This window comes from Cydia pomonella, chromosome 18 (assembly GCF_033807575.1).
Source record: "Cydia pomonella isolate Wapato2018A chromosome 18, ilCydPomo1, whole genome shotgun sequence".
NCBI lineage: Eukaryota > Metazoa > Arthropoda > Insecta > Lepidoptera > Tortricidae > Cydia > Cydia pomonella.
In genome coordinates this window covers 12,326,620-12,338,930 of record NC_084720.1, presented here as the reverse complement: position 1 = coordinate 12,338,930, position 12,311 = coordinate 12,326,620, and the positions used below count along the sequence as shown (strand labels likewise).

Genomic DNA, 12,311 nt, shown 5'->3' with positions numbered 1-12,311 from the left:
TGTGGCATAGGGGCGTCACTTTTATAGATAAATTGGCACCCTCTTTCAGTTTTTCCTATTTTACTTCTAAGCAGTTTACCTTTAAAAACGGAGGATGGTCAATGTCTGTTGATAAAGCTGCCCTTGGGATTGATGCAACACGACACGTAGAGGTTCGTACTGGAATTGACTAGGGGTGTTGTTGGAGGGTTCCACGCAAGCTTACGCCAGATATACCCGCGGATCCCTGAAGTATTGTAATACATAAATCACGGTTCCTGGCCTAATCACGACACCTATATACTTGTATCTAATTGTTACTCCTTTATTACTTTTCCGTGATTCAGTAACAAACATTAAAATCTTGATAATGGGCTACTTGCATATGTCATGATTTTAAAATATTATATTCATTATTTGGATGATATTAAGTTTAATGTGGTAACACTGGTATCATACTCCCTTCTCTGTGCTCGAAAAATAAAATAAAAACAAAGAATGGTACTTGAGATGAGAATAATGAAAACGACTGGGTTGGAACGGGCAGAATCGTACATTGTGCAACGAGGGGTGTAAGCGAAATTTTGCAAAAGCGGTCTTTACTGTCTTTAGATGCACGACCGCCACAGGTGGGAGTATATTAAAGACTCGAGTTTGCAATATTCTTAGCCTCGGAGTTACACACAATGTCTTTCATCACACTTGAGAAGAAAAAACTAAATTTTAAGCGAAATAATTCTTAAATACGGTGACATTTCAAACATTCGTCCGCCACATTGTCGTTCTTTGACAGGTTAGGCATCGAAGGCACAGAGCACAGACCTATCATTCAGCCACGATTCAAAAATACTGTAAAAATATTTTAAACGGCTATTAATTAAATTTGACTTATAAAATTACCGAAATATTTTTTAAATAAACTATAAAAATAAATTATAAACATAAGTATTTTAAAAGTAAAATTCATTTATACCTACTTAGGTCGTATCCCTCGGGAGATATAACTTTTTTTTCCACAATCCATAACTCCCGCGGGAACAATACATGCCTTTGTCCTTCAGTATACCTGCATGAAATAAGATCTCACTCACTAAGGTCAAACTTGACATAGTAAATAAACTTAAACATTAAATAACGTGTAAAAGTGATGTGCCGTGGGAATTTTGCCGGAACAAGGAATATTCCCTTATGGGAAATTTCCCCTGCTCCCTGGAATATTCCCCAAATAGGGGAAATAAAAACATAGATAACTGCGTTTAATCAAATAAAGTGGCCATAAACCGTAAACTGCTAGTGGCTTCTGAAATAGTTATTTGTGCAACAATAGAGGAAAGTTGGTTTTTCTTGCGAGTGTTGATTGTGAGTCCCGAGTAAGCGAAAGATTCTATAATTGAATCACGAGCGAACCGAGTGATTCTAAGTTAGAATCTTAAGCGTAGCGACGCACTCAAAAACACGAGATGAAAAATAACTTTGCTCTCGTGTGACACATACAACTTTTCACCTCAGTAGTGAGACCATATGAAAGGTTAAAAAAATTCAACATCAAGTAAAGTTTTAATTCCTGTATTCATGGCCTTCGCTAAATTAAAAAGCTAATTTGTCTCGCTCCCTGGAGTGACGAAAGTAGGCTTGTTCGAGCTACTGAGGTGAAAAAAAAACCGCTTAAAGCAGGCTTCACTTCATAACGCAGTCAGACCATTTTGAAATTTTCTCCATACCAATACTTTTCTTTTTATTTTATCGGCAAAAATAATTTCACAAGGACCCGTCCTAAATACTCGTATGTACAAGTGTTTCTTGGCAAAAAGCTTACGGAACTCCACTATTCTTATTAATTCCTAACTTATTTAGACCCTGATTAAACTGTGATGATTTGTATCGTGTTTGTTGATTAAAGACGTATAATTGTAAAAAATATTTTTCTCCAATATGCTTGGAAATGTTCACCTTATTGTAGCAAAAATAGTACGGGATGGTCTTCATTATGGTCAAACTCAAATATAAAAAAAAATCAAACCATTACTGTCGTGTTTTAGCGGACGGGAAGTTGTTACTGTATTGTTTTTTACTCTTTAAAGACACGTATCCACTAAGAAATAGCAAAACAGCCAATTATTATAGCCGCGTGCCGCGTCTACACGACCCGGTCAGCATCATTTCAAACTGTGTCATGTCGCGTTCTTACAAGACCGTCGTGTATAATCGTGCGAATACTGCTTAATAAAATCAAAGACTATATAACTTTTTTTTTAAGGATCTCGTGCGTGCACATACAGCTTATATTGCACAAATATTTTTAATGAACGAATATTGAATGGTACTGATTGGCAGAATACGTTGTGCCTTTAACTTTTTAATAATTATTAAAGAGGGAAATTGTTTTTGACGTTTTTGATGTGAAGGTTCGATTTAAGTGCTGGTTGATGATTATTTTACTTTATTTCCTCGCATATTTGGAGAAAAGCACTATATATGCCTCGGCAGGAACAGCAATTCGTGGATTCGTCTTCTTTGTCGATCGAAACTCGTACATGAATTGCCATTTCCCGGCCTCTGCTATAATGTACTATTATTTTGGCCGGGGAATAATTCCCAGTAACTATTGGAAATTTCCCAGGAATAATGGGAATGTTCCCAGCACTATAGATAATTTACTTTGGCAGATGGGATATGGTTTTTAATGTTTTGTAAATAAGTTCAAGATGCCAAGTGCTGACTAAATTTCTGATAATAAAATTGTATATCTATGCGCAATTTCAAAATTCCTATATTTTCCCTTCAAGGGAGAATATTCCCGGGTATAATCCCACCTAGGAAAAAATTCCGGGAACGGCACATCACTATTCACCGAGGCTGTAATATTTTTGTAAAAATATTCGAGTTTAAGTGCGTAAAAATATTTTTTTATTATTTTTGCCCTAATTTGGTTTCTTATGTTATAAAGAATTTATAATAATAATGCTAATCACACGAATAAATGCCCTTACCAGGATTTGAACCCGGGACATTCCAACTTTCGCAGCAGCCAGGGCTTCGTAAGCAGTCTACCCAGTACCCACTAGGCCAAACAGGTTGTCAGGTTATAACAAGAAAAATGTATGACAACTATATACATAACTAAACGCATTTTTAAATAACGAAACACTTATTTTTCGTGATTCTCCCATAGTTTTTGGTGTAGCACTGTGACGTCACAGACCGTGACCGCGTTTTGTGTGGGGCGGTTTTACTTACGTTGCGCGCGCCATAATAATGTTTGCAGTTGAGAAGTATTGCCGTGCAAGCTAATAGCGTGAATCTAGTATAACGATCAGGCATGAGCGGTGGGGGGAAATTACCGAACAGGATAGTCTTATGTATCTTTCAGTAGGAGTAGCACAGAAAGAAGAAATGATTGTTTGTTCTTGTCACCGTCTCATTTTTTTTAATTCCCCAACGTAAATTTTAGTATGGTTTATCCTCCTAAGACCCAGGTGCCTTCTATAAGAACAAAATGACGTTCATGATTGAGTCCTGGGTATTGCTACGCAGAAGATGTCACTATAACCGAATGTTCTTTAAATGATCAAAACTATTATAGTCATTAAGTCCTGAACTTTTAGCAGCAATATAATCTGTAATCTGTTTCATACTCAACTATACAATTTTTGCTAGAACAAACATTATTTAGTATTAAAAAAACTTTTTTTTTTTTTTTGCACTAAGTCAACTAATCCATACTTTTGTTATTTTTAAAGAACTGTCGTGCTTAGTGTGTAGTAATCAATGTGATAATTATAGGTAAACAATAAGGTTCATTGGATATTTAGTTTTATTTTCTTGACCAAATCACGAAATAACTAAAGAAAATCGAATTGGAAAATTTAACATAAACATCTTATCGAATACAATGGAAGAAGATTGTCCGACGGTTGCTGGTATCAGCCTCATCTTCCGAGTCAGAAGAATATTTATTTCCCGAACGAGATGAGTCATCTACATCAGAAACTACGTCTATTTCAGGGTCTTGATAAGGTGGATCTTCATCAATTTCATCATCCTCGGCGTAAGACTATTTCAGATTCATGGAGAAGCTGATCTATGTCCACGTCGCATAACGCTAAAACAAAATACCATTTATTAGAACACTAGCTTAACATGAGTATTTTATAGCAGTTCTTTCATAAATCGTTGTTCAGTATATCCGAATAACTTAAAAACACCCTAGAAATTAACTTGTAACATCAAAACTGATAGAAAACAATATTGTTGAATCCAAAGCAAAAGTGATTACTAAAGAACAAAAGACTATGGCAGATTTACTTTATACTAACCGGACAGACTTTAAAAAAAAAAAAAACAAATTAAATTAACTTGTAAAAATAACCTTTACATCGCATGTTTGTCTAAAATAATAGATTACAAGTACCTATATATTATACAGTTATTAGAAAAAAAAAACACAGTTTTACTTCCAAGAAATACAATATTTCTATAAAATATTAATGGATTTACTTACGTCGTTTCCGACGTGCTGACATTGTCACCTGTTGTTGGCCACTAAGAACAAATATGGCGACTTGATTTCGTTTCATTCAACGCGTACGACAAGGATAAATATATAAACACTAAGATAATGCCGTTTCGATCTAAAATATCGCAGTAAATAAAAAAAAAAGATTTTGTTCGTTTAATAGGTAGATCGGTCATAACTATATCTGTAATTTTCAAATCCTCAGGACTTAGCAATGGTTTCCATTTTGTTCTATTAAACGCTAGTTCGGGCATTCTTACAAGTCATATTTTAAAAGCCCGCCTGGTCTTAGGAGGGGCGGGCAACAAATTTAATAACCCGACTAAATTACGTAGGTTGTTTTTGGTATGTTATAATGAATGTTAAAAATTTTGTCGCATTGCGTATGTGCTGTTCCTCACGGGCGCACGCGTATAGCATATCTATAGGATCTTACCATGTATATGGGTAGCAGGTTTATTAGGCATATTTGCCTAGTCATATTATCTCAAAAAGATATATATAGCATCAGAATCTAGAGAAAATAAGCTGGAAACTAGCATATTATTATATATAATATACCTTCATTGTGGCGTTCTAAAGGTTCTCTTAAAAGACGGCGCATATGTCGTGTGCACGTCTAGGGAATGCTAACCGGTTAACCGGTTAACCGGTTACCCGGTAATTTGACCAATATTACAGTCGGTAAAATACCGGTAATTTCCAGCCGTAACCGGGAATTTACCGAACGTTGTATAGGCAAATAAAAATGTAACAACCTGTTGAATTAGCCCATCTATGTCTTCGTACTTACAAAAAAAAACAATTACTACGGTTTACGATTACGAAGAGACACTTAAAATACTTACTTTTCTACATCTTATGATCTCGTCGGAGTAGGAACTAGGAAGCAATGTTTTGTGACAAATGAGTGGTCGCTAATCCCTCGCCCTGGTTACTTGTGTTCAAGATATCGTTCACGAATGTCTAAGCAACGTTCTATATTTTATATATAATTAACAGAATGATCTGATGATGACATGTTCCTGATTCCAACTCCTATTTAAAGATTTTACAGCAAAAATTTTAAATTGAAAGATTTAGTCGTTGGAATTGTACACCTTTTGTTACGTAATATCTAAATAACAAGTATTGGTTTCTATTAGCACGTTTTTTCATCTTGACTTTTAATAATAAGGTCGCAAGCGTGCGTCCCCGGTAATAGGTGACGAGAAGGGATAGTTTTTAAAAATTCATATAAATTATGGTAGTAAATTATACAAAATGATGTATAAGAACAGTTTCAGCAAATGTTGTAGATTGTTTAAGTATCAAAATTACGTTGAAATTAAGTCAATTTTCAGAGAAATTGTCACTTGTTTTGAAGTAATTTCTGGAGAAAATTGATTTCTTCTAACTTTCATTAACACTACTTCAAATTTATAGTAACAAAAATGTAGTTTATTAAAGTTGAAGTACAGGATATGTGTAATACAACCATTTTTAGCAGTCCAAACTTAATGAAATTTACAAATAAGATCGACAAAATCACTGCTTTTCGCGCGTTTACCTAAACGTCCATTAAAAATAAATCATTACTAATTAAGTGAGTCTGTTTAAAAAAAAAAAATTATAATGAAAGATAACAAGACGTGCTAATAGAAACCAGTACTTGTTATTTTTAATAGTTAACAAAAGGTGTACAATTTCATGCGCTTAATCTATCAATTTGACATTTTTGCGACTAAAATCGATAACGGCCTCTTAAAGTGCAATTTTAAAGTAACTAGTGTTAAAATGATATGAAACTAATCTTGCTGTAAAAATTTTTTTTCTTATATTTACTAGATTTTAATGAATGTTGATTACGGTTTTAGTTACTTTAATAACAATATTATATTGATAGATGTGTAAATGCAAACGTGTATGACATTTAAATGACGACTGTCACTTTTTTGTTACCCTTTGATTACTGCGATTTTTAAAGAATTAAAAAAGTTTAATGTTGCTTATTTAATGTACAAGTTCATTTCGCTTTGAAATGATACATGTTTGAATTTTTATTTAATACGATTAGTAAATATATCTTGTTTAATGTTTATAGTTTATTTTCATTATTTTGTTTTGTCGATGATTCTATAACGTGCTGTTATAGAATCACTGTCATTACTTTTAAAGGTTACTGACGAAAATAAGGACACAATCAATAATAATGCAAAATCAATGTTTTTTATTTCATAAACGTATAACCGGTAATTTACCGGTTAACCGGTTAGTGGGATCTCGCGTCGGTAAATTACCGGTAATGAAAAACGCCCGGTTATTGCATTCCCTATGCACGTCGCAAGGTCAAATGTCATAAAAAACTGTTTTTTACGAAAACATGCGACGCGCACACGACATGACATGATATATGCGCCGACTTTTAAGATAACCTTTAGAACGCTACAATGAAGGTGTATACGAATTTCCAGCTTATTATCTGTCATTCTGAGGTGAAACCTTTAATTTTTCTACATCTAATTTGAATCTCAATCTCACGAGCTCTTAGGGGTCGTCCTAATACTCCTAATACAACGCGAATACGTGATTAAAATGAATGTCGTCAATAGACAACATGTCATTGATATGCAACAAAAGCACTGTTGGGGATACCACAGAACCTTGCGGAACGCAAGCGTTAATGTTCATGGTATCGAAGCATTATTCGTCTACTACGGCTCGTATGCATCTGCTGAACAAAAAGCTATCGAACCCTTTGCCTATGCAAACCATCACCATCTTATTGACTGCTCGAGGGACTATTCCCTCGAGCAGTCAATAAGATGGTAACTTCGATAGGAGACCACGACGCCAGATCCAATCGAACGTCTTCACTATATCCAAGCTGACTGCCAATCCTTCACCTTGATTCTTAATGGCCAAAATCCATCGGCGTGTGAGATACATTAGAAAAAGATCGTTAGTCGAAAGCTATACTGGCGGTCACCAATCAGGTCACGCAAATCAAATCATGAGGCCGCATCCTCATTGAGTGACAAAAACGGCCCACATAAGTCTGTACCTAAAATATTGACATCACGGTTCTATTCATTTTAATATATATATATATATATATATATATATACTCTAATAAAACAAATTTTATCATTTATGATTACCTAAGGAAAGGCTTAGGTATATTGACTTTTTCTCTTGAATAGATAATAATATGGATAAATTCTTCAGCTTAGCTTGTATGTAAGTATGTTTCCTAACACCATGCCTCTGATTGTGATTGTTAAGTACTTTTAGCAGCTTGCAGAGGTGGATAGCCACAAGCGCTTCTGACGATCGACAATTGACGATTTGCTGTGTTCCACTACACATATTGACTCTAATATGTTATATTGAAAAGACAGTTCGAACGTATACTTTATTGTACAGGACTACGGTATACATACATATAATGGAATAAGTTTTTCAATATCACATTAACGTTCTTATATATATTAGGGCAAAACTGTTAGATGCCAAAAGCAGATGTAATGCCGCATCGTCATACATCAATGTCTTTTAATGAAGTTGATCGGAATACCGCCTATGGGGTACAACACAACACGTCGAGGCTCGTACTGCAATTGTCGGGGCGTATTCTTAGAAGGTTCCACCCGAAACTGAGAGAGGAGCTTCGCCATACACATCCTGATTTGTATCTGTGCGAAGCGGATCCCTGAAATAATGCAATAGATGAAATAATTATAATCATGTCACAATGATTACATCAGACAAAATACCAACTTTGTTGGAAACAAGCCTAAGTTGACGTTCTCGAGATTTCTAGCCTCGAGAATTCTCGAGCAGAAAGAAACCCTTCGGGTCCTCGAAGTTGATTATTGACTTCAACTTCCGTAAGATGCCGATATCAGAGCATGGTTGTAACAATAAATCGATTTTCTCGAGCCATAGTACATCTCGGTCTGCCGGTTCCTGGGGGCCGATTTTTGAATTTCGATCGCTCGATTTCGTTAATAATATCTCCAATACTATTAGGCATTTCAATTCTACTAATAGAATTGAAAACGAGTGGTCAACATCACTAGATTCCCAATTACTATCTCTCGAATTTCAAAAGTAGCATTTCGCCGTTATTCACAGATTTTCGAAAAGTCTCGAAATCCAAAAATCACCTGGTCTTCTAATGTTCTGCCTAGTTTTATGGAAACGTTGAACGCGCGACTCTCTGCGCCGTAGAAAGTGACACGCCTGTTATTCTCGCTGTACTTCTCCGACTTCTGCCTTCTTCTAACATAGTGATTGATAAACATGAAAAATGATTGCCATTTATCATTATGCTTTCACATATTGAAAACAAAAACGAGAAAAAAAGCAAAAGTAAAAAAAGCGCCATTTCAATTTAGTAGCTAATTCGAATTTTCTTAATTTAAACTTTTCCAGTAACATTGAAGGTTGCATTTCTACGATATCATACAGAGTTAGTTTCATGCTAGTACCCCTATTAATTTGCAAAATACAAGGGTTTTCGTCATTGACCCGTTTTATTTGACCGCGAATGTAGTTTGTTATGTTTACATACTTTTAGGACCCACGTGGCACAAACTACAAGTTAAAATTGAAACTACAGTACAAAGATTACTTAAATAACTCATGAAACTTACCAATGCAGTATCTAGGTCCAAGTCCGAAAGGCAAATATGCGCACGGGTGCCTCGCTGCCTCATTCTCTGAAGAAAATCTCTCCGGGTCAAACTTCTCAGGGTTAGGATATATCCTCTCGTCATAATGGATACCAAGTGTCGGAATTTTAATCAACTGATTTTTCTCTATGGTTACATTTGTACCGGGTATCGTATAGGTGCGATTAGACTTTCTTTTCAAATCTGAAATAATTGGATACATTCTCAATGTTTCATCGAAAACCTGACCCATGTAAGATAAATCCATAACAGTTTCTAAATTCATCTCGCCATTATGTTTCTTCAATACTTCTTTGATTTCTACCACCACCTCTTCTTGGATCTCTGGGTTGAGAGCTAACTGGTACAGGAAGAAACCCATGGTTGCCGCACTGGTTTCATAACCCCCAGCATAAAAACTAAATGCCTGTGCCGCTATGACTTCGTCAGTTAGCTCTAAACTCGTCTCAGTAACATTGTTGTCTCTCATTAGTTCAGAAACGTGTTTCTGTTCCCTCATTTTTAAAATTAAATCCATGAAATCGTTTCTATTGGTTGGTTTACCATTTCTTTGCGCAGTGACGCCTTTTACCAAATCGATAAAGAATGTGATTGTCTCTGCAGATATAAGTGAGCCTCCAATTTTCACCATTATTCCAGGATACATCAGCTCCAGGTCACGATTGAGGGTCATGATAAACATTTTACTGTGTACCTTATGAAAAGTTTCCTGTTCTTGGTTATAAGAGTCGATGTCTACACCAAACGCACAAGCGGCTATGGCAGCCTGGGTATACTTTCGTGTCATGTCGTGGACTTCTTGCTCCAAATTTAACTGTGTGACCCGGGCTACATACTCCACAAATTTGTCCCCGCATTCACTTAAAAGATACATCATATTCTTTAGCTTTCCTGGAGTGAAGAGCGGGGAGAAGCGGCTTCTTAACAGTCGCCAGGTATCAGCATTGCAATGAAACAAATTCGCACCAAAACCCGTATTTTTGAACTCAAAACCACGGCTCACAAAAATATCGAAGTCTTTTATTAGTATATTCTTTATTACATCTAAATCCCTTACTAACAATTCTGGGGATCTCATCACGAACATTCCTACCACTTTTTCTTCTGGGTACATATCGTAGATATCCTTAAATATGTGGCCAAAGGGTTTTCTTCTTAGTACTGCATCCTTTACATTTCCGAAGAAGAAAGTCGGTTTTGGGCCGACAACATTTCGTTTATTCCAATAATCGTTGTGTTTTGTGAAGTGGTAATACAGGAAATAAGCAATGATAACCAATATCGCTAAAATGATTACCGCCATTGTAATCTAACAATCTAAGACGAACCTAAAACTGATAATGAAAATAACAAAAATTGCTTCATTCTTAGTTGAAATCGAATTTTCAATGGGAAAATTATTTATTGGCAATAAAAGACGCAATCGTGCTATGTCCAGGTGATAATATAAATTCACTAGCTGTGCCCGCGACTGTGTTCGCGTGTGTAATCATTAACGGTATTTAGTGATATATACTTATAGTAGCAATGTAGGATCTTAGTCTGGCTTATATAAAATCGATTGATTTCCTGTATTACCACTTCACAAAACACAACTGTTATTGGAATAATCGGTTGTAGTTATAGTGTACTTCCAATTAATGTGTAACTTACTTATATGGTAGGTGCCGACTCGGACGACTCGGTGCCAATTAGGCGCGATCTCTTCCAGGCAACCTTTGGGTAGCGAAAAATAAAGAACTCATATCAAAAGTCTACAGGTAGTGCAAGGAGCTAAAAAAAGAGAACATTACTAAACAGACATACAACAAATAACAATATAAAACAAATACATATAAATTAAATTGAATGTTAATCCATAGATAAACATATATATATTGTGTGTGTCGGGAATCGTGGGCGTATCATATCTACTAGCGACAGCACATCAGAACCTTCAATAGTGGATGACGATGGCTTTTAATGAAATACGATGTTCAACTCACATATTTAGGTACTGGCAAGACTGAATATAAATCATGGCAAGCATCTTCTCTCGTTTCCGTCTGCAGGATGATTGACAGCATAACTTCAATTGTAATCGATTTCAATTGTTTTAACAGCGCACTCAATGACGCCTTGGCGGAACTGCGTCAAACGCCACTCAGGTGTAAGGCGTTTGACGCAGTTCCGCCAAGTATATATATATATATATATATATATATATATATATATATATATATATATATATATATGTGTCGCTTAACTTCAAACTCAGATAAATCCATTCGACCCTCTCAGCAAATATCTACCTTATTACCTTTTCATAATACCAAAATCGCATAATCTGACAGATGGATTTACCTGAGTTTGAAGCTAAGCGACTCATATATATATATAAAGGTACAGACAGATAATTTAGCTTCAGCTAATTTTTTTAAATGGGAAGAGATTTAGCTACTCTTATTTGGGTTATTCCCACTAGTTTCCACCAAATTATAATACTCCCTATTTGTGAGGTTTGGTTCTCCCCTGACGATATGCCAATATCTTTGGACGAAGTTGTTTGGCAAACCGCCCGGGATACCACTCGACACTTAGATATTCGTACTGGAATTGACGAGGGCTGTTGAGGGTTCGACCCATGACTGGGAGAGGACCTTCGCTAGACATAGTCAGAATTGTACCTGCGCAATGCGGATCCCTGCAATAATGCAATAGAAAAATCACGATTCGTAGCCCGATCACGACACCTATCTTATATTATTACTCTTCCGTGACTGAAATGTTGACAATTATACCTTAAGGCGTCACCTAAGACCGTTATAATAAAGAATTAAGTAAAGAAGTCATGATTTATTGTTATCATAAACTGGGAACTCAAGGAACTCAACACTTATCCAGAATTAGTAATGTTTATAAATAATTTTTCACTAGTAGCGGATTCACTCGCACACTCTCTTACAGTAATCGCCAATACGTTACATGTCCCTGATGTCACTTACCGAATACCGATACAATGTCTAGGTCAAAACCCAAAAGACAAAATTCGCAGTAATGTCTTCATGCCACAAATTCTCTTAGGGTTTATATTTTCGTCATAACGAATACTAGGGTTTCTACTGAAGAATTCTGGAGGAGAGAAATCGAGATGAGAAAAA

At 35.7% G+C, this 12,311-nt stretch overlaps 2 protein-coding genes and 1 long non-coding RNA gene across 5 annotated transcripts in view; 1 reads left to right on the top strand and 2 right to left on the bottom strand.

Moving 5' to 3' along the window:
• Nucleotides 1-12,311, top strand: part of LOC133527492 (uncharacterized) — a 52,052-nt gene that overhangs the window by 16,739 nt on the left and 23,002 nt on the right. The gene's annotated exons all lie outside the window — the stretch shown is intronic.
• Nucleotides 3,776-5,109, bottom strand: LOC133527499 (uncharacterized). The gene is made up of 2 exons (XR_009800891.1): nucleotides 4,481-5,109; nucleotides 3,776-4,081 (listed from the first exon to the last, which is right to left on the bottom strand). It is a non-coding gene; the product is annotated as an uncharacterized LOC133527499 (long non-coding RNA).
• On the bottom strand, nucleotides 7,876-11,293 carry LOC133527490 (cytochrome P450 6B5-like). 2 transcript variants are annotated; one of them, XM_061864518.1, is made up of 3 exons: nucleotides 10,825-11,293; nucleotides 9,133-10,031; nucleotides 7,876-8,186 (listed from the first exon to the last, which is right to left on the bottom strand). In XM_061864518.1, the coding sequence occupies exons 2-3, from the start codon at nucleotides 9,956-9,958 to the stop codon at nucleotides 8,020-8,022; spliced, it is 993 nt and encodes a 330-aa protein (XP_061720502.1). In that variant the 5' UTR covers nucleotides 9,959-10,031; nucleotides 10,825-11,293; the 3' UTR covers nucleotides 7,876-8,019. The 2 variants fall into 2 exon arrangements, with proteins under 2 accessions (XP_061720502.1, XP_061720501.1); XM_061864517.1 differs by having other exon boundaries at nucleotides 9,133-11,293.